The sequence below is a fragment of the Orbicella faveolata genome, unplaced genomic scaffold, assembly GCF_042242905.1.
Source record: "Orbicella faveolata isolate gen_17 unplaced genomic scaffold, um_ofav_v1 contig_24, whole genome shotgun sequence".
NCBI classification, from domain to species: Eukaryota; Metazoa; Cnidaria; class Anthozoa; order Scleractinia; family Merulinidae; genus Orbicella; species Orbicella faveolata.
The window spans coordinates 6051276-6074143 of NW_028301552.1; the positions used below are offsets into that span (position 1 = coordinate 6051276).

Sequence of the window (22868 nt, forward strand, 5' to 3'; positions counted from 1 at the left end):
CTTTGTAACATACCGACATGCAACTGGCAAAGGCCCCCCGGAGAAATTTGAAAACGCAGCTAAATAATTCTAAACATGTAATGTCAATCCAGGACTTACAAATGGGGCCGTTCATGTTGGCGCAGCCATAATGAGCAAGAGGTTTCTTGCCTTTAGATACTAGGAATGATAAAGAGTAAAATAGTCAGATATTCTGTTTTTAATATGTCTTTCCAATGGCTTTAAAAATGGGAGTTGTCTTCACGTTCACTCTAACCGTAATATTTGAGAGTAGACTAAGAGTATAGTGATCTAAACTGTTATAAGGTCATAAACTGACTAACTGACCGACCGACGGGCTGATTGACGGACTGACTTTCTGAGTGACTGAATGACTGACTGACTGACTGACTGACTGAGTGTTTCGGTCTGTCTTGGTGACAGACTGGATGACCATCCGACCGACTGACTGTTGACTAGGCAATGTAGGGAGCAAATTATTTATTGGCTCTGTAGTTTCTCTAATTATTTGCATGTTTCGATGAATGATACATTGCATTGTAGTTCACTGATAAACAAAACACTTACTAAGTCCATCTGCGTCAGGCACAATAAAGGAACCACCCAAACCCAGCAAGTCCAAAGCTCTCTGTAACTTGTCCTGTAAAAACAATGACCGTGATAAGTATCCTGAGACATCGACCCGATGTCTAATCAAGTTTCACCGAATGAAGAGTTTTTACGATGGCATCTGTGTTTTCAAGACCAGTCTGCAAAGAACCTTAGACAATAAGTGTAAAGACCTTTGCAGATGGTCCTGTAAAAACAATAATGATGACAAGTATTCCAGAGATATCGTCTCATCACACAATAAAGTTTCATATGATCTGTTGTTACATAGAGTATATTACACGGCGGCATGAAGATATGAATTTTATCTTCGAGTGGTAAAATATTTTTTTTTACACGAGAAAACAAAATTTATATCTTCAAGTTACCGTGTGATTTTCCTTTTTGTTATATAGGCAAACTGACTGTTTGCGCAAAAAAAAAAAAAACAATAAAAAGCGGGAAATGACGTCATCAATATCCTCACTACACATTTATAGTCAAGTTTCAGAGGTACGCCGAAGGGGGGCGGGGGATATTCCCAGCAATATTGGGTTGGGGTGTGTGGCCCGCTTCCCAAAACCCTTGCGCTAGCTATGACTAAAATCTGCTATTTTCCCTACCCTATTTATGACCTTAAAAACTGCCTTCTTTTAAAAAAAAAAAACATACCGAGCTCAAAACTAGAGTGCAAAAACCCTATTTATGACCAATATGGCCAAAATCGATACTCAATTATGGTCAAAACGGCTGAAAAATCATACCCTTTGGGGCCATACATACTTATATGATAATCCAAATAAGGGAGTACACCTCCCTGGGGCGGGGGGGGGGGGGGGAATCGAGAAAATGGATGTTGGCAGGCAAAAACTTAAAGCAGTTTTCTTGACCACGAGCCCCACAGTAGCTCAGACTGATTACTTCAAATCTCTAACCCAATGTATTGCATTTTTTTCCTGTGCATCACTCTCTACCAGAACACAGCTAAACGACGGTACACTGTTTACATTTGTATTTTAGTTCCGCGCTGTGACTCGAAGAAGTGGTCTCATGCAGTCGATATTCGTTTTACTCTCTACAGAAAGTGTCTTGAAAAACATTTTTAAGCTCAGTCAATGTTTCAGACAAAGATTTGTTTTCGACGAAGCGCGTTAACCGAAACCTTGATTCGTTGCTCTATGTAATATAATAGGCGGTAGCTTTTGGCATCCATCCATCCAGGAATAAAGATAAGCCAAACAATAGAATGACCTTCACCCTGTAGATTAGCCTTCGGCCTTCGTCCAACTCACCTCATCTATCTTCATGTACTGTAATTTGTTCTCCTGGGTAGGCCCCTCCTCAGCAGCTGGCGTGGGATCTTCGTCGTCGCTAGTATCGTCACTGTAAGTTTCCCATCTCACCTGGCTGATATTCTTCTCTTCAACTGTAAGTTGCTTCACAGCAGCTTCGGCGCCAGTTTTACAGTCCTCCTCTTGATTACTGACTTTAGGTGTTTTACTCAGTTCTTCACCTTCGGCGCCAAAACCAGTTTTACAGTTCTCCTCTTGATTGTTGACTTGAGTACTTTCCTCAGCTGGTAATTTTATTCCAACAGCTTGGGTCTCGAGGTCTTCTGTCAAAGGTACATTTTTTAATTTTTTTCTTTTTTGTTTACAAATAACTGAATTAAAGAAAAACACGTTTAAAATAAAAAAGAACATAGGATGCATCAAGTTGCAAAACAAGAGCCACATATATAGCAAAAACGTTGTACCAAAAAGTTTTTAATAGATTTGTAATTTGCTAGCGGGAAGTCTCTATCAAGAAAAACTGACCATGTCCATCAAAATCATTTCCTACAATAGCTGGCAAATTTATTTCGTGATATTGACTATTTTTTCCTTTCGATTTAAGAAATTGACTTATCGAGCAGTTAAATTCGTGTACTCTTTTACGATCTTGTTAAACCTGGTAAATACTTTACTTAAACGTAACAGCAAACAGCATCTGTGTACGAACCTTGATTTGTTGTGTCAGAGGAATTCTCGTGATTTCTCGTTGTAGCGTCATTGTTAATCACATCAAATGTGGCCCAGGCTTGCTCGGCATTACTGTTGTCATGGACGGATTCAGGCATTGGCGCTACAGTGGCTGCTGATTTTCCTCTAAATTCTAGAAACCGTGGACAATGATGTTCAAAAGATTGTAAGTTAGTCTAGCATGTTTTAGTCCACTTAAGTAGTGTGTGGCCTTGAGTGACCGTCACGGTATTTTAGCTTATTCTGTTTACTTCGGTTAGCTATGAGTCCTAAACTTCAGATTAGCAGAGCAACAGTCTTAATGGGTAATTTAACGACCACATAGCAAACAAGGATGATATCTATCTGTCCATTATAGTTCGAACTTTTATTCAAATTGAGACTCATATAAACTTGAAAAACGTCGGCCCGATGGTTTTCAAGTTTGCTCGAATGCAATCCGTCTCAACCTTTTCCAAATTTACCCAGCCATGTGCTTTTTTTTTAGGTTTTCAGTGTTTATTTTGAAGTCTTTATTGTGATGTTGCAGTTATTCTGTGACTGGTTCATGAGCTCTAAAATTCCATGACCTAGCTATAGCAGCCCCTTTCATGTATGCTTTAGATATAAAATTAAGATTGTTGTAGAAGTTGGTCTATTACCAGACACTATGAAATTAAAACACCCCGGGCCACTTACAATATAAAAGTTAAATCGGTGAACCTCTTTCTTCTAAAATTTCAAACAAGGCCATTTTTTGGTCCTAAAACCACTTGTTTACAGACTAATCAGACAACCAGATTGACCGACCGAACGACAACTGACCAACCGTGCGACTGACCCACCGATCAACTGCGGAACAAACCGAACAAGTGGATAATTGACTGACCGAGTGACGTAACGTGACCTTAACGTGAACAAACCGAAGAGCCGAAAAACTGTTAGACCGCTGACCAACTGAAGGGTAACAAAAAGCTAAAGATCAGCTGTGCTCGATCAACTAACTGAGCGCTTGTAAAACTGAATGAATGGTAGACTTACTTGTGGACTGTCTTACTGTTCGGACTCTCGAAGAATCTGCCGGTGTTTTCTAAAAAGATAAATAATATCATTCGGTGGCTGTGAGACTACCTTGATACACCTCTAAGGTTAGAAGTGTCTCACTAGTTTCAAAAATCCACATAATCCAGAAAAATAGAATTGCCTTCGCCCTGTAAAGTGGCCTTTAATTCGTTATGTTCTCAACTTACTTCCGTTTTCTTCTTCTTCTGCTTCAATTCGTTCTCCTGGGTAGACCCCTCTTCAGCAGCTTGCTTTGAATCCTCTTCCTGAGTATCGCCATCGGGCGCTTCCTTCCCCGCCTGGCGGACTGTTTTTTCTTCAGCCTTCAGTTGTTCCGTAGTAGCACCGACGGGTTCAAGGCTGCCTTGAGCAACATTTCTCTCATCGGCTGTTAACTGGCCACTATCAGCTTGGATGTCGAGGTTTTCTGCGTCATCCATACAGTCCAAGTGTGATGGAGGGTTTTTCAGTTCTGACTTCTTTTGTGGCTGCTCAGGTGAAAAAGAACAGAATAGAAATGAATACAATAAAATGAAATGGAATGGGACAAAATTAAGTAGAAAATAAAAGATAAACACGCAGTAGAAAAATATGTCCTATCGGCTTTCTTGATAAAAAGCTGTGGCTAGTCTCATCTCGCAATTACCTGGAGGATTGCTACCGTAGGAACAAAGCTATATTGCCGTCCCCAATAACGATCCCACAAGGCACTGCGAGATAAGACTCGCCCAGTTTTTTTCTCATTTCAATTCTAAAGTGGGGAATAACAAGACACTACATCCATTTGAAGTCCGCACAGGGCATAATGAATGTTTTTTGGCGAGAATAATTCTTTTAAACTTAATTTTTTTTTGTATAGGGCGCTAAACCAATGGTGAAGAACTTTGGGCGTTGGACATTGCCTCTTGATAACAGCGTGTACTGATTACATGGAAAATCTTCTTTGATTATCGAGCCAGGCAATGTGATATTGTCTCAATTTTTCGTTCATAGGTAGACGCTAATTAAAAAAATAACTGTGTTTTCTTCTTGATCTGGATTGGCTTTATTCTGCAGGGAAAAAAGTCACTCCAGAGGCCCTGAAGACCACGAAACGAAGAGGGCGGTGTTCAAGATTTGAAGAACTTTCATTCTGGCTTAAAATTTGGGCAAATTTTTGCGTGTGTTAGGTTTTGTTAGGAACGAACAAATAACTTTAAAAATAAGTTTTGGATATCAAATTTGTAACAAATCGAGAACTCAGCCGTACGAAACGAATACGATTTTGAAGCAGTCGTCAGTTTTCAACAGCCGAAACTCGAATGCACATACGTTGTTCAAATTCAACTGTGCAGCTGTTTGTGCTAGAACGAAAGAGAAACAACAACAAAAACAACAAAAACCACTTACCTCCATGATTTTGTCTAAGCTTTGATTTCGTTTAAGGATAAAAAGAGCGCGTTTATCTCAGTTATAAGACGTCTTGCTATCAGTACGACCGCACGATTGCAAAGTGACGAAAACTATTTTCCTTCCAATTAGTTACGTCACATTGTCGTAACAATGCGAGCAGCAATGATGACTTAATTACTTAATTATCAGTTCGCCATTGATAATATGATGAATGGCCTTATGTTGGTTTATTTTACTGCGTTTTAAAAGAGTCCTTTCAAATTGGTTATATGAACGAGGATAAAATAAGCAAGCAAAATGGAACCCGAAAGACGCACACAGAAAATGTGCACTGACAACAGACCTGAGCGTGCCATAGCACGCGCGCGAATTTTGACCTAGAAATGATCAACCTCATTCCCATGACTTATTCTCGGGGTGGGAAAAGACCATGGGAACGAGGTTGAGAAATGATGATCTTTAGAAAAACAGAGCAGTTATTGTTACAGGAGTTTAGACCAGGGAAAATAACAATTAATTTCTCAGTTAGTTTCGCAAACTTGCAGAGGTCCGTCAAGGAAAACGTTATTGATAATGCGAGGTAAAGTTGGTCATGAAAATGTCAAATCCAGTTACACATAGCAAATCTGGTTCGCACAAAACTCAAATTTTGAAGATTTTAATTTTCTTTTACTGCTTTTGTGGATGTATCGATTGCCGGCCCTGAAAATGTTTGTACTTTCATTTTCGATCTAATTCTTTTTGTGAATTGAATAACGCGCATCCAACATGAAATCATGAAAACATGAAATCCTTTTGCTTAGCCCATTATGACCATTATCAATATGGCTCCAGTTCAATAACATTTACCATCTTACCTATCCAGCTATGAGAAGCTATCAGAATCGTTCAGAAACAAGTAGACAACGAATATCCTAACTAGTGCATTTGAAGGTAAATTGTAATGGATATTTACCGAGCCGCGAACTTTCTGGCGATCAACAGATATCTTACCTCGCCATCAAGGCTACCTTTCTAAAACGGCCACTTTCCTCTGTCCTCAAGGTGGCCGTTGTGGAGACGTTCCACTGTAATTGATCATGAAATCATTAGAACACTTCCTCTGTTGCTATTTTGCTTCATCTAAATGCCGATGCTACAATGAGACCGGAGGTTTTTACCCTGCTACTCTGGGCTGAATTCTTCCGGTGTCCTAAACTAGAAAAGAATGAAGTAAAGGCTTATTAAATGTTTCTATTAGTTGTGCTCTGTTCTTGTTATTTTGTTAGTAATTGTAAAAGATACCCAGGCTATGAAGATAAAATGACTCAATAAACCGTTTACAGACAACTTTTGTCGATCATTTTATTAGTGTAACTTGAAAATGGACAAAAATTAAAAATGATTTGCAATAATAATCGATACCAATCGATGAATGAATCGTTATCGATTATTATCAGCAATCGATAACAATCGAACTCACAACTTTTTTCTCAGTATCGATTTTCATCGATCGCTATCTGGGCAATCAATCTTCGATTGATATCTATTGTTATCGATTGATATCGATTATCAGATTTACGATTGACTACACCTGGTTTACCCAAATGGCAGCCATTTTTGGTTAGTTGTGGTCATATCCAGAGCCGTGAACTAATTTTAGAGGTGTCAAATGAGGTATCAATTTTTAGCTCGGTCCTGAAATAGGGTATGGAAAATCACTTTTTTTGTGTGAAATTGGTTTAATAAAGGGTTCAAGATTAGGGAGTACTTCCCCGGGCACCTTCTGGACTTTTGCGCGCCCAGTTCCAGCGGCGGGGCGAGGAATTCCTATTTGAAAGGGCCTGGGTTGCTCGTCGTCCGCTTTGCGGTATAAATCAAGGATTCTGGTCTCATTAAGAGTGTTGATGACGAAACGCCACTTTCTTCACCCGTGAAAGTTTCTTTTTGAGCGTGCCCGAAAAAAATATTAATTAAAGAAACGCTGTTATTTCCTTTTTTAGGCTCGATTTCCGGTGGTCTCTCCAGTCCGGTCTACTAGCATGGGCTCCTGCTTGAACCACGCCCATATTGGTCTCCAAATTTATTTCTGATGAGCATCCCCGACCTTTCATTTGGGAATCCCCCCCGGGTCCAGTTATTGGTGTCCGCATTATAAAAGCTAAATCCTGGTTCTTGTATAGATATGAAGTAAATTGGAGCATTGTTAGTTTCGCAGGTTTAATTAAGCCCTCCAGGTAGCATTTCACATGAGTCACATCTCATCACAGTCACCCCAACTCAAGCTGTGAGCGCTGGTCATCTTGCGTAATAGAGTGTGTTCACGTGACGTCATCAAATTCTCAAATCCAAAACTAAAGAGCCCCTAAAGGTTTTATCCTCATCAGGCATAAGAAGTACTAAATTTATATCTCTTTACAACTTTCCAGCTCAATAGCATCCTTCGTTTGGAAACCAGCGCATTTTGAATTTCGTAGTTATAGCATTGCGTGGCTAGTCTCTTCCAGGCGTTCAGTTAGTTGGGGCGAAGCGCGGAAAACAGCGCGCGAAAAAAAAAAAAACAAAAAACAAAAAACGCGCCGAGAGGAAGCGAAAGAAGTTCTTTCGCTTCCTCTCACCACGGTTTTCTTTCGCTTCCTCTCGGCGCGCTTTTTTTTTTTATTTCTTTGCGCCCTGATTTTCGCGCTGCGACCCAACTAACTGAACGCCTGGAAGAGGCTGGGGATCGCGTTTGTCGAAAAAACATACACTTATCTCGTGATTTTTAGCCATTCTAGGACTTAAAGTATTAGGAAAAGTGCTTGTGTAAATGTTTTTTGGTTCGGTTCAGATGATCAGTTGTCTAGATAGCCAAAGTAAGTTCCAGATGTCTACACTATTTTCCGGCCACCATATTGGAGGACTAAGGAGGTCCTCCAACATGGCGGCTTCATACCAGGCCCTATCATTTTGCGTGAAACATTTCGACGAATATCTCAACTTTGGGACAACGCACACACCTTAAACTTGGAGAACTATCTTCTTTATTTATCGCCTATAATATCACACTTTTTTGACTCATTCATTGAATGGGCTTTGATTTTATTTTTTAATGCGTGACAATGAACACAGCGGCAAAACACTTTTGAGCTTGGGCGAGCTTGCGTAACCTGTGGTGACATCCGGTTGGTGGCGCGAAAACGTCGCGCAACACGCAGCACCCTCGCAGCAGTCTCGCAGCAGCAAAGATGGCGCAACGAATAATTGGACCTCTTTCTGTTGGTTACGACGAGGAGTTTGTAAATCCACTTGAGGACGATTTTACGTGTTTAATTTGCCAAGTAGCATTACGAGAGCCAGTTCTCACAAGATGTGGCCATAGATTCTGCAGACCGTGCCTCGAACAATGTTTTTCCTGGTGAGTGTCACGATTCATTTCAACGAAACTACAAGTAGTATAAGCTTCGAACGGTAACAGTAACATTTTTTCGTCGCGGTTGTTAGTCACTAGAAAACGAAATATTGCGAAAGGAAGCTGAACAATATAGTAAGCTTTGGATAAACGTTTCGGCGCGTTCAAGCCTCACTGATTTGAGGACTTGCGCAAGCTGCCGTTTTGTTTACTGAGAGTTACTGACCGAGGTGAGACAAAAAAATCATAGTTATATAGCGCTTTTCACCTTCAATAATGCCACTGTTGGTAAAATAAAGGTGTGGGAAATGTAGCTAAAGTGACAATTTCAAAGGAACTTTTTTGACTTTTAGCACGAAATCACTCGAAAAGTTGAAAGTGGAAAATTAACAACACATGTCTTCGGCGTCACGGCAGCCACGTTGGTGTCCAAAACAATGAAACGGCGGCCATATTGGTGTCCCAAACCAATTCTTGGGGAGTTGAACTCCATTCTTATGTAAAGACTGTCTTTTGGTCTAGCTTTCTTATTTGCATCAAACGGGAATGCAAGGCAATTTCAGGACTGCCCAAAATGCTTGCATGCAAGTTTAGAATGGATTATGAGAAATGTCAAAAATAAAGTTAATAGTAAAGGGTATTATTAATTTTTATGAACCAGAAAATTCTTGAATAAGAGAGGTCAGAAACCAGTTCACTAAATTTTGATTAAGTGCGTGTGGCTGGCAGCCTCTCATTGTCATCAAACTGATACTAAAATGGCCAGCAGTCTGAGTTGTTATTCTGTGAAGAAGGGTGCTGCCGTAGATCTCATGTTTATGTTCGTATGTGCCGGGCATATTAATACAAAGCCATGAGTTGTGACACTTAGACAAACATTTTGTTAACATCAAATGCTTCCACCAGAATTCATAATTGCGTATGTAAGACCTTTTGGGGTAGGCAAAAATTCTAGGGATTTCATTAAGTGTGGGCACCGGGGAAATTAAACCAGCTGTGAGGATAATTTTGCCCATGTGGTTTGACCATCTAGGGGAACGTTTCTCTCATAAAGAAGTTCAGCTCGAAATGTTTTGCCTGGCTGTGAAAATAGGTTGTACTCCTGCTGAAAAACCCCGTGCAAAAATACCAATAGTCACCGCCTTCAAATAAGCACTTCACTCCTTCACAACAAATGCCAGCTTATTCAAAGCACCTGAGCTTGATCTAGAGCAAATGCAGCTTCTATGTTTTGTTCAAAGTATGCTGTTTCTAACGAGTTTTCTAACTATAGCATGATTGGTGTGACTACATGTACCTCCCCTGAAAAAAGGGCTGCCCTCAAATATACAATGCAGCAGACTGGCTTCAAGCAGTCTTGATAATTCTAGCCTATAGCAGTCCGCAATTTACCAGTAATTTATTGTAATTTATTATTGGACTCCGACGTGTGCATGTACATGTAAGCTCTTGGCACACCAATCATGTCACAGATCAGGGAAATGAAGAACCAAATATGGCAATCAAGAACTTGGATTTGATTACACCCTGTAATATTTATATAATAATGTTCATTGTTGCTATCAGTTGAACAAATTAGAAATTAAGGGTTGATTGTTGTGGTATCATTAAATGAGCTCTGAAATGAGTTCTTTTCCAGGATGTATTGGCTGATTATAAAAATAAGAGAGAATGGCAAAAGTAGTTGTGAGTTAACAGAGCCTTTAAATTTGACAAATGTAATGCTACATTATTCTGGTATTTTGTTGCAAATAGGCAGAATGGTCAGCGTTGCCCTTACCCTTGTCCCGTAGACAGAGCAGAACTTGTGTATGAAAAGGTAAGCAAAATAAAATGTTCGTTTTGTCAGTGAATTTCGTGATCTCCACTTAACACATTCTTATGTTGACATGATGTAGTTGATGTTTTGCTAGTTGGATTTGTAACTGACTTTTGTCTGAGGGCATTAAAGGACCCTAGTCGGCCTCGGGCATTTTCGATGCCATCAAAATGATTGATATTGCGCGGTAGAGCAAAATCTTATTACTTTATTGTAAGTTGTGTTCCTGAAAGTATATTCAATTATCTTAAGTAGTTTGATGGGGATTTCCCTCATTTTGACATGCTCCGAATAAAATATAATAGCCAAATTCGTGAATGTAAACAAAAACAAAGGTGTGGCTGCCTAGGGTCCTTTAAATGTATTTTTTTCCCTGTGTAAACAGACTTGTAAGAATATGCTCTTTGACAATATATTTCAGATGTAACATATTAATGACATCAGTGCCATCGTCAAAATCAATGAACAATCAATGGATAATCAATGGGTACTCAGTGTATTAATGTATATAAATGTAATTGATAGGCCACAAAATTCTTATTTATTTCATCAATTAACTACTGATGGCATTTCATAGGACATTGATGTGATTGATTTCTCATTGATACAATCCAGTAGCTACATGGAAACAGTAGCTGGTTAATTTGCGATTGCTCATTGATCATCTCCAACTTTCAATGACTAATCTGACTGGTCGAAAACCCATGTTTTATCAGAGTATAAAACATAGAAAAAGCGTGTTTTACTGTTTTTTGCCACATTACTTCTATATCATAAAGCAAACGAAGAAGCCTAAGCCGTGTATTACGCTGTGATAAAACACTCCGGACTTTTGAGAACACTTGAGAAATGTAGAAAACACTTGTCTGCAGCTCATGTTTTCTACATGTCCCTCGTGTTCTCAAATGCCTGTCGTGCTTTATCACAGTGTAACACATGGCTTAAGCTTCTTTATTTGTTAACTCATTTATGTCACTGATCATTGATTTGTTGCACCTGTTAACTTGTAAAAAAATGTGATCAAGATTATGAAGACTAAAAATAATGTTGTACTGTAGTCTAAAGAAAACTGGGGGCTGTTAAATGGAAAAAAAATATTCATAAAAGTCCTCTTGTGTTTTGAATGCTTTATTATTTTTCTCCTGTAGGATGTGTTTCCTGACAAAGCAACAGAAAGGAAGATCCTTTCTTTCGCCATCAAATGTCCAACTGAGGGCTGTGCCTGGACAGGGGAACTAAGACAGAAACAGGTAAGACAGGGTCGGAAATTAACTTTTTTCGGCAGGCGCCAACTGGCAACTGAAATTTTTTTTTTTCAGTTGCCATATGGAAAAATGTGATCACCAAAAAGTGTTAATAAAATTTTTCCTTTGCAGCCAAACAAAAACCAAAATTTTTGGTTGCCACGGGCTTGCCAGCAAAATATTTGCAATCGATGTACTCGGGAATCAAACAGTGCTGAAGTCATCATTTGACCACTTTGACAGATCTACATTTCCACCTTTTGACGCCCACAGAATGTAAAAATCTTCATCTAATTTCTTCGCGGATGTTCCGTCTCCACTTTGTAATAAATTACGGAAAGATTCCAGAACATCTTTGGACACCACATCGCCTGATAAATATTCATGGCGCCTCTTGCGCCCGCAATACGTATGTTATGGGACACCGCTGAAAAAACATGGCGGGGAAGCTTCGCACTGGTCGTAGCTGTAAAACGTTGTGGGAGATTTATAATAACAGGAAAATCGATTTTATACTTCAAAAGCAGCGGAAAGATAAAAAGGAAGTGACCACTTGGCTGGCGGCTTTGAAATTGAATTTTATTTTAATTGATTTGGCTGAAAATCAAAGTTATTGCATGTTTGTGTAATTATCGTGGCATGAAATAGTTAATCACCCGCTGGCGAGCAGTTGTGAAATTCTGGTCGCCAGTGCAAAATGTTTAGTCGCACTGGTGACCAGGAAAGTGCAATTTTGGACCCTGTAAGAGTACCCCTTTGATAACAGTACTCATGTACTGAAGGGTTATCCTGTATAAATACATGTATTTGTTATTATTATTTCAATTATCACTACCACTACCACTACCACTACCACTGCCACTGCCACTGCCACTGCCGCTACCACTGCCACTGCCACTGCCACTGCCACTGCCGCTACCACTGCCACTGCCACTGCCACTGCCACTGCCACTGCCACTGCCACTGCCACTGCCACTGCCACTGCCACTGCCACTGCCACTGCCACTGCCACTGCCACTGCCACTGCCACTGCCACTGCCACTACCACTACCATCTTTATTTAACAATTACATGCACAGATAGTTCCGATTTTGTGCAATCTAAGTAAGTTGAAATGTATTTGCTCAACAGAACCACTTGTTATCTTGTCGTTACAAAGCTGTCTCTTGTACCAATCAAAACTGTAAGGTGACTGTGTTAAGGAAAGATCTGGATGAACATGTGGGTTTCCTGTGTCCGTGGCGGTTTACGATGTGTACATACTGCAATACACCACTTCCGAAGTGTCAGGAAGAGGTCAGTTTATGCTGAGATATTTAAGGCTAGAAACCTCCCAGGGTGAAGTCTCAAGTGATGTGGTGCAACTGTTTGGGCCAGTTTACACGAAAGGAACTGTTGTTGGTGACTGACGTTTCAACTGAACTACATGTACTGGTGCACCTGGTTTCAAACCATTTACTATGTTTAATGATGGTTTTTTTCACTTTTTCTAGTTTAGGGCTCCCTACAAGCATCTTACTAGAGTAGTTACTTGGATTGCAAAAATTCCACCATTTTATCATTAGGCTTCCAGCTGAAGTTCTGAATACTAGATACTCAATACTTGCTCTTTATTATTCAGGAACATTACAGAGAATGTAAGAAGTTCCAAGTGGAATGTCCGCATGGTTGTGGTGCCAAGATGCAACGAGAAAAGGTGAATTGTGACATGCTTTGTGTTTTATCCCTCAATGGTTATTTTTACTATTTTTTTTTCTAATTTAATATGTTTTGAGACCATATGTTATTTTTTTGATTATCTTTTTCCTCAATTCTTGTTGAAAAATCACTGGCAGATTATAAATGGAATCAGAGAGTTAAAAAAAATGACATCAACTGGTATTTATTTAAGTTACATGTAAAAACAACCTTATTACAGTGTAGGTTAGGTGTACCTCATTAATTCCATAATCACTTGGTGTGCACTCATTTTCTCAACCCAGGATTGGAAAGGGTAATTCATGTTTCAGGTGGGATTTTATAGGACCTGTACTCCTGTAGAATGATATCAACACAGGGCTGTTGATATAGTTTTGATTCAACTGTAGTCTTGATCTTTATACCCGCAACAAACTTGTTACCTTTTCAGTGAACTGTATCAGCTGTAGTATGTTCACCTGTAATATCAAGGGCCCATCAGACACAATCAGCTGTAGCAGGTGTTACAGGTTACGGTCCTTATTAATAGCCCTGCACCATCACTGTATCATTACTGAGTCTCTTTCATTCCCGTTTAAAGCAATTGTTTGCCTCTGATTTATGTGCTTGTTTATTGAACGTGTATGCTGTTGATTTTTGTTGCAGTTGTCACATCATACTGGAGGGGAATGTCCACATGCACAAGTCCAGTGCCCATATCATCCAATGGGGTGTGAAGTGATGGTAAAAATTATTATTTTTGATTGTTTCTGTTTTGATACAGCACAGGCATTTCAGTGTTATTTAGTATATACCACATAAGTGAATAGTGCTTTTCGTGCGCTCTGATTGATAACTCGGAGGTGATTAGCAAGTACTATTCACCTTCAAGCAGCCAGCGTGAAAGATTTTAAAATTTCCAACCACTTGTCACGCATAAAATAATATTTCGGTCCGCTAATTATTCAGCTTGTGTGGTATATACTAAAAGAATTATTCACCTCAGTGTCGGTGAAAGTGATGGATATTTACCTCCACTTCGGTGAATAATTGTTAATTATTGCGATGTACATGTTACTTACCGCAGAATAACAAGGGAAGAGGTTTGCATGAAGCAAACTCACATCTGTGTTTTGACTCAATTCAATTGGACATTGTTAATCTGAATTTGGACTATTCATTTCAAACTGAAGTGGAGAATGAAATCAAGTTCCTGTTAGTGAATTCATTTCTTTGTTTTTGGCAGGAACTTGTAACCTGTTTTGACTGTAAAACCAAATGATAGATGAGTAGTGTGTGTTTGAGCACTGGCCAGCCCAGGGTCACTGTTTTTGTCCAATTGTGTTCTTGGGCAGGGCACTTTGCTCTTACAGTATCCACCCAGGTGTACAATGTATGTCTGGGTACTGGAACCCAGAGATTACCAGTGGTCGACTATCATATCATCCAGGGGGAGTAATGATAATCCATGTCACTTCTTACGGCAGAAACTGGCGTGAAGCCCAGCCTGATAAGCCTTCTAAGGCTTGTAGTCATAGATGTACATGTACTTTAGTACCCATAACCTCTGCCCTTCGCTGTGAAATACTCGTGAGTCTCTGTCTTAAGGTGGTTCCCTATAGTTTAACGATCGCACGCGCGCCAAGAACGAAAGCTCAGGTAATCTGCCCACGCTCAAGGGAAAACGGCGGTGTTTTTCGATATTTTATGACGTCAACAAGGGCACAAAAAGCAAAACTGACAGTCAATTTTCTCGCGTTTCCTTCGGTGAAATTCCGTAAAATTTGGCAGACTGGTAGTCAATATTTTATTTTAGTCGGAGCTCGCTTTTCAGGGAAAACTATAAGACCAGTTTTTTCGCAGCGGTAAAAGACATGAATTTGCAAAAACTGAAAAAACTACCTTTACAAGCCCTACTTTTTTCCTGTTTAAAATTCGTATTCCGCTAAATGCGATTTGCTGTGAAAATTTTGGAAGATTTCACCGAAGGAAATTCAAGAAAATCACAAATAAAGCCATAAAAACGGCAAAAAAAACGTATTTGTTTGGGCCTTTATAATTCAAGACTAAAGCCCAAAATTTTAACAGAGATGATAGTAAAATACTATTTAATCATTGGTTATTACATGTAATAAGTTTTAGAGGACTGGGTGTAAAAATGAATGCAAAAACAGCATTCAAAACATAACACTTGCGCGCGGAACGCCATAAATGAATACCCTGTGGAGCCACCTTAACCTACTCTGGGGCCCGTTTCTCGAAGGTCCCGAAAAGTTTCCGCACCCAGAAAGCCGCAGCAAAATCTCAAACCTTATGATTACGGAGCTGTTTTATTCACATATTCTTAATATAAACAGAGGTTCCATTCAGTACAAAAAATTTTTGGGCGTACACATCCCTCTGTCTTTAAGTAGCGATTAACTAAAAATGGCGTTTCGGGCCCGAAAAGTTTCCGGGGCTCTCGAGAAACAGGCCCCTGGTGAGGTGATTTATTGTGGGCAGGTCTTTGCTCTCTGGTATCTTTAGCAGGGCTGCCACCTCAAGAAATGGCCTTAAAAAAATTTGTTGAATGGCAGAGAAATGAAAAAACAAGAGAAAATTGAAATTTTAAAGAAAAGTTATGGAAAATTGAAGTAATTTAACATGGCTAATTTAATGTCATTGAAGGCTGGAAGGAAAAGTTGGGATCACTGTGAGCTCAACGGTGTTTTTCGTTAACGAAGAAGGAAAATTTGTTGAAAACTGATTAGTCTTGATGAATGGGTAGAGAGGACGGCTGTGAGGGGAGGCTCGGAAGCTGATATCTGACATTTTGTATTTATTTGGTCAGGGAAATTGTATTTTTTTTTTTCAGGAAAAAGTCAGGGTATTTTTATGTGGCAACCATGTTCGCAAAGGAGAAAGCGTCATTCTGACACTGATTTTTCTTTCCAGGTACAGAGAGAACAACTTGAATCACATTTAGACTCTTCTGCAAGACGCCATCTTGACTTGGCTTGTGCGAAACTAAACACCAATCAAGAACAGTATAAAGAAACAACCAGAAAACTCGAGAGTAAAATCGAGGCACTTGAGAAGCAGTTCAAGGAGAAATTCCAGTTATTCGAATTGCAAATACAGTTAACAACAAATCTGGGTACAAGGCGAGATAACGAGATTTCGAAGCTAAAGGAAGAATCACAACCTTTTATATGGAAAATCGAGCATTTCAGAGAAATTTCAAAGGACGCCAAGAGGGGAAGAAACACCGTTATATCTAGTGGTAATTTTTACACAGGACCAAATGGCTACAGATTAGTCTTGGATATGTACCCAAATGGTAATGGTGTGGGTAAGAACACACACATTTCTGTTTATGTTAAAATACTAAAGGGGAAATACGATGCTGTATTGCCCTGGCCCTTTCGAAAAACTGTGACTTTTACTCTAATTGATCAAGAAGAAAATCGAATGCTCAAGGAGAATCATGTCATGACACTTTCCTACAACCAGCGTTATTCTGACGCGTATGCTCGGCCCGTAACAGATTCTAACATTGCAAATGGGTTTTCCACCTTCATATCGCACCAAGAGCTTCGAAGGAGACGCTACATTGATGACGACACACTGTTTCTGCAAGTGCAGACTGGTCCTCCATGGTATTGTTGAATTCTCACATCATGTAATGTTACTTTACTTTTCTTTTCTGGCTAGTTTTCTTAGCAAAACGTAGATATTGTGCATTCCTGTTTATTGCGGACACTGAGTGTTGTAAGATTTTGTCCAGAAAAGATTTTTTATGGGAAAATAAAAAGGTTTTGTTTAAGAAAAAAAAAAAGATTTTGTATGAGAAAAGAAAAATATTTTGTACGAGAAAAACAGGTTTTGTTTGCTCTTCTTAAAAATAAACTTTTTTAAAACTTTTATAAGCACTTTTGTTGGTGTTCATTAATTATTTCAATCTGGTTTAGACTAGCGAAATTTGGTAACAAACAGGCTTATTAAGCGTAAAGAAAATATCAGCTTTTTGCTGATGTCGTCACTAGGGTCCTGTGTTGTCCATATTGGTGAATACGGGTTCGGCAAGAGGTACACGTTTCCCATGTTCAGGGTTTCCACAGGTCAGGAATTGGTTAGGGAAAAAAGAAATTCTTCAAGGTCAGGGAATAGTCGGGAAATTTTATTTTGAGTCGGGGAAAATTGACATTTTGAAGAAAAGTCAAGAACAACTGAAATAATTTAGCACGGCTACCGTCGAAGTCTGGAAGGAACATTTGGGGTCACCGTGATCTCAACGATATTGTTGAAAACGTATCAGTCCGTTAATGAACGAGTAGGGAGGACGGCTGTAAGTTGAGGCCAGAAGCCGCTACTAGATGTGACATTTTAAATTTATTTGGTCAGGGAAATATTAATTTTTTCAGGGAAAAGTCGGAGAGTTTTGAAAAGTGACGTTTGTGGCAACAACGCCGGTTGTTTGCGTAATACGTGATACTTATCAAGGACTGACAGATCAGGGTACGAAGACGAGATCGAGTTAACGAGTAGGAATCTTGGATTTTTTACATTCAAGTGACGTTCGCAGAGTTCTCACTCCGCCCTCATTCTGAGCAGTTGATTTGAAGATCATTGCGGGATACAAGTTTGGATGAAAACCTTGTAATCGAAAGCATAGCTAGAAAGTTTGAAAGTCACTCACACCTCGATCTGAAGGTCCCTAGTTCGTCAGTGTGAACCAGGCTTTGAAGTTGACCAATGCAATTATAGACTGTTCACAGCCTCTATTCACGGGCGCGAAAGAAAAAGCGAGCGAAGAGAGCGTGAAGCACGCGTTTTGGGCTGGCGTCTAGTTCTCTCGCGATTCTATCCGTGCGTTCAACGATGGAATAAAAATACAGTCGAGCCTCCCCATACGTTTCCTGTGTACCGACAATATTCTCATATTACGGACACTTCGGGGACACTTCGGGGACCAGGTTACAGGAGCTATTGTTGTTGTTTAAGAGTGAAGTTAGGTCTTTTTTTCCTCATGTTCTTTTTAAGACTCAATATTCGAGGAGCCTTTCAATTTATTATCTAGTTTCGACCATATATGAGGTCCTTGATATCTAACTTTTAATACGCAACCGTCCAAGACTGATGGATTGATTAACGTTGTTTTTGGAAGAAAAGAAAAGGGAAAAAAGTCAAATGAAAGCCGGCAACTGCAAATGTAGAGTAGTTAAAGTCTGTTCAGTTACTAATTAAACAAGTGGAGTTTCCAGATAGTCGTCCTGTCATCTAAAAAACGTTTAAATTTTGTACTTGAGGTTCAAGCGGTTGCGTACAATTTAGAGACTGAAGAGGAGAGACATGTCAAAAATTCCGATGTTTCAGTCGTTAACTTCGTTTTTCTTTTCAAAATCGCATGAGAAAACCTTAGCACTACGGCAGACCTCGGAGGAACCTATCCCGAGTTCTGTAACTGCATGTGGTTATTGCTACACTGGCTTCTTATCGCTCCGTAGTTCCAAGAGCGAATTCCCCCCCCCCCCCGCTCCCCTCTCCTTGGGCCGGGCATTTGTCTGGCATCAGGCAGGGGACATTTTAGAGAAGGAAATCAGCGTTGAATTAGTGTAACATTCTCTCCTGGGTATTGTTATTAATGACATGGTAATAAGTTAGGGACCGTTCATTTTTTATGAGGGAGGGGGGGGGGGGGCTGGTGGGATTTGGGAAGCACCATTTAAAAATCGCATGACCCCCCCCTCAGCTTACCAATTTTTTCACATGGCCCCCCCTTATAGCGGTCATTTTTTGGGATGACCCCCCCCCCCAAAAAAGAAATTGAAAACCAATATTTAGATTCAACTTTTTTAATATTTCTCTTTTATCCCCCTACTTCACGTTATTGTGCTCACTATGAAGACAACATTTACAATCCCTATACTACAGAGAGCTGTTGTTTAAAAAACAAATCAAAAGAAAGAGAAGTCAATTTCGGATCTCCTAGTTATGGCTCGCCCTGAGCGTGTGGCATTTGGCCTCTCATTGGCACCTTCCTCATCTGAATCGATGAATGCAAGAATGACGTCACTTGAGTCATCTTCTCCCCCAGAGTCAATGGCATCACTGTCATACTCATCATTGTCACTTTCATCCGTTTCACTGTTGTCAGCACTTGCCCTGTTGTCATTTTGTGTCAATGTCCTGGCATTTCTCAGTGTTGGCTGGCCAGCTCTGAGAGGACTCTTCTGCTGCAAGCATGAACGTCTTACATTTGCCTTTACTTTCTCACTCTTGCTGCTTTTCAAATGCTGCTTTAGCCCGTGGTGGTTCAAGTACTTGTTTAGTTCTGGAACACGTGGCTTTTTAAGCTTGGTTAGATCTTCGCACAACTCAGTCCAAGGATAATCCTCATATGATTTATCTTTTGCGTCCCTACTTAACTTTGCCTTTTCTTCTGCTCTCTTTTCCCTTTTAAATTCCAGCACTTCAAGATGCTGAAGATAATCCACCACAAACTTTGATTTGACAATAAACTTATCTGCAAATAGAACAACGCTCTTTGGGTCAGATAAAACCAGCCTGTCACTTCCATGCTCCTCCTTCGCTTGGACCCTTGGCTGCCAGTCATCTGGATCACGCCCTTCTTTTGGGGTCTTCTGGTAGGAGAGGTAGTGGTATTCCGGTAGGCAGGAATGGTCAGGAACTGGTTTAGGGTATCTTTCTATGGGTGGTCCAGTCCATTCACAACAAAAAGAACAAATTTCTCCTTCCTTTTCTTGACAGGACAACTTTAGAAACTCCCTGTAGTTCTCCCCCTCATAGTGCTCATTCATAAACTTCTCAATCTTACGGAAGTAACAGTGGCCTGGAACAGAGTCTTTCCTTGCTCCTGCATTGTGATACTGAACCAAGTACAAAGTGTTGTGAAAAAACTGGAAATCTGTTGATGTGTTGTGTGAAACACATTGTTACATTTAATTTACAGATGTATTGATTTGGAAGGTTTTTACCTCTACTCTAGTGATAGGCATGTATAAATGTTGCCCTGTGCAGGTAAAACAAAAAGCTATGAGTGTTCTCAAATCTTGCAAATAGTGGATTACTTTTTATAAATTTTAGCATACTTGTTGTGGTTTAAATTTATCTATGGTTTAAAATTTCTTAATTTTCAATGTCTCAAGTTCATTGTCATAATTCAGAACAAAGAGAAATGAAAATCCAATTGGTTTAAAAATTTTAGCCAAAACTAGATTTAAACCACAACATACCCATGAAGGGCTTTTCCAATCGGGAAAAGAGCGCATTACTACATGAGCATCATGAAAGAGGCTCATTCCAAAATGCGCAATAACGGCGAAAGCGACGAGTCGTTTAAGAAAAGGTTTACAGCTGAACGATCCAGGCAGTTCGACATCTTACAAGCAAAAGAAACAATCTTTCTAAGTGCGGATGGCTGTTCAGAAAGGGCGAGTGAGTTTTCCATGCCAGGGTACCAGTTGAAGCCCAGTGATGGAAGAAAACTGAACTTCTCCATCAAAGAGCACAGAGCAATGGTGGAAAAGTTGAATGTCATATTGAAAGATGTAAAGGAACACGATTCCACACTCTTTCAGTCCACTGGGCTTGCTTTAAAGCAGGGCGAAGAATTTGCCCACAGTTTTAATGTAAAACAGATCAAATGTATGGAAGCTAAGTTGACGAAGGTCACGCAGAACATGGAAGCACTAGAAAATAAGAAGAGCAATTATAACAGCATATTCAAGGGCATACTCAAACAGCACATCAACAAAAGGAGAAGGAAAAAAGAAAACCGCAGAAAGTCAAATGAAAGAAAGAGGAAGCGGACTGAAAACAACGTCCAACGAGTTTATGGAATCTGTGTTGGAAACCCGCTAGGAAATGATTTTCCACAATGCCTTGTGTACCCTCCTAGAACGGCCGTCCCGGAAGAGTGTATTAAAGTTGAGGATGTTGCCACGTCGTTATTTAGAAGAGATGGGCCATACATTGCACAGCTCTTGGAAGGGAATTATTTCACCAATGCTGCAAGAAGCAGAATCACCACAAACCTTGAGCAGGAAGTCAGAGATTATGTTTACACCTTCATGTACCCTGAAGAGTACACTCTGACGGAAAGCATTGCTGCTTCTTGCAGCATTGGTGGAAGAGACTCCCACAGCAGCACAAGCGGTTACGAAGAACTCGACGACAGCGAAGATGAAGATGAGTGCCAGTGAAAGTTGCATTCGAAAATAACAGTGTTAAATACTTCTTTTCAGTAGCTACAAATGCTTTTTGTCGCCAAACGTTTTTTTAAAACAGAAGGAAAGTTTGTAATAAATTTGTATCCTGCCTTCTATGTTTATTCTATAGCAATTTTTTTGATATTCAAACATTATGCCATTTTAAAGTTTTGCTAAAATATTTCACACGACCCCCCCTTTTTCCCTTATTTTTTTGGGATGGATCCCCTCGAAAGCCATTTTTTTTCGCATGGCCCCCCCCCCAAATCCAACCAGCCCCCCCTACCTTATAAAAAATGAACGGTCCCTTATGGGGGAATCGCTATGGCCTGGGACAAGCCCAATTGCAAGACCAGGTGAAAATTGAAGCGGACAGCTAGATCAAGCCCGACTTACTCGTTGGCGGGAGGGTGGGTCGCCAAACTTCTCTCTTTCGCGGCCTAAATTAGAGTGATGGGGTGGAACACGTATAAATTCTTTTATACTTTGCCCAATCCCCGGGTGACAATTACCAATGCAAATGGAGTTTGCATAGTGACAATTTTAATGCAGCCACCATTTATTTCTTACCAAGCCTCCGCCGGCTAAGTTGGGACAGGCGGCTCTGGGGCTTAGCTTGATCCCAGTCCTCTCAGTCAATGAACAACAAAGGTAACGCATTGCAACCTATTTGTTTAAGGTGGCTCGTACCAGTTTCCAGGTTTTTGACGGCTCATAACTTCCAAAAGAATTTTCAAGACCTGATTTTTCGCTTATGCCACTAATAACTAAAAAATTAACCCGGTGATCCCGAGTTTTTTTTAATCAATAGTTTTTGGCATCTGAAAATGAAAATGCACGACAATTTTAAAACAATTTTACGAAGCCGATTTCTTGTAAACCTGGAAAAACGACAATTTGAACAAAGTGCAAATTTCCTTATGTAGAATTTTTTATTTTTTTTTCTGACGCTTCCTCTCAATAATAATATTATATTAAAACAATAAAACGAAGGGGTCACCGGGCTTGTTTTCATGTAATAGCCTTCGCGAGTTCCGTTATTCCCACGCACGTAGACACGCATTCAAAAATCCAGACTTTACAAGATCAGCAGTTGCTCATGAGCTGTTTTGACTACCGCTGACTGCTTCGTATGCCCACGCGGGCGAGCTGGCTCTGACAGGCGTTTTGTTTTGTTTGCTGTCGTTTGCTACTAAAACATCATTTTCAGTTGTAGTTGTCGTTAAAGAAAACCTCCTGGGCTTACTTTGTAGGATTTTTAAACAAATTCTGGGTAGATTTGCTATGTCTTACGAGTCCTTTATAGGCACTCGGTGGCTGCACGATCGATCGAGTTTCCTTTGAAACTTGGGAAACAGTGGATTCCCGAAACAATTTTTCTTAAATACACAGAATTGACATAAGTTGTTGTAGCAGGTGAAGCCTCCTCTATATGCGAATTTCGTCTCCAACAGTACAAAAGTGACCTTGCGCGAAAAAAACCGCGCGCCGCCATATTTGTTTTGG

The 22868-nt window shown here is 40.0% G+C and overlaps 1 protein-coding gene across 1 annotated transcript; it reads left to right on the forward strand.

Annotated features, from left to right (window-relative positions):
- The first annotated feature begins 8182 nt into the window (after positions 1-8182).
- LOC110050561 (TNF receptor-associated factor 6-like) lies at positions 8183-16969 on the forward strand. The gene is made up of 7 exons (XM_020756488.2): positions 8183-8418; positions 10168-10231; positions 11380-11481; positions 12607-12771; positions 13097-13171; positions 13819-13896; positions 16087-16969. Exons 1-7 carry the CDS (start codon positions 8249-8251, stop codon positions 16798-16800), a joined length of 1368 nt encoding a protein of 455 aa, XP_020612147.2. The 5' UTR covers positions 8183-8248; the 3' UTR covers positions 16801-16969.
- The last annotated feature ends 5899 nt before the right edge of the window (positions 16970-22868 follow it).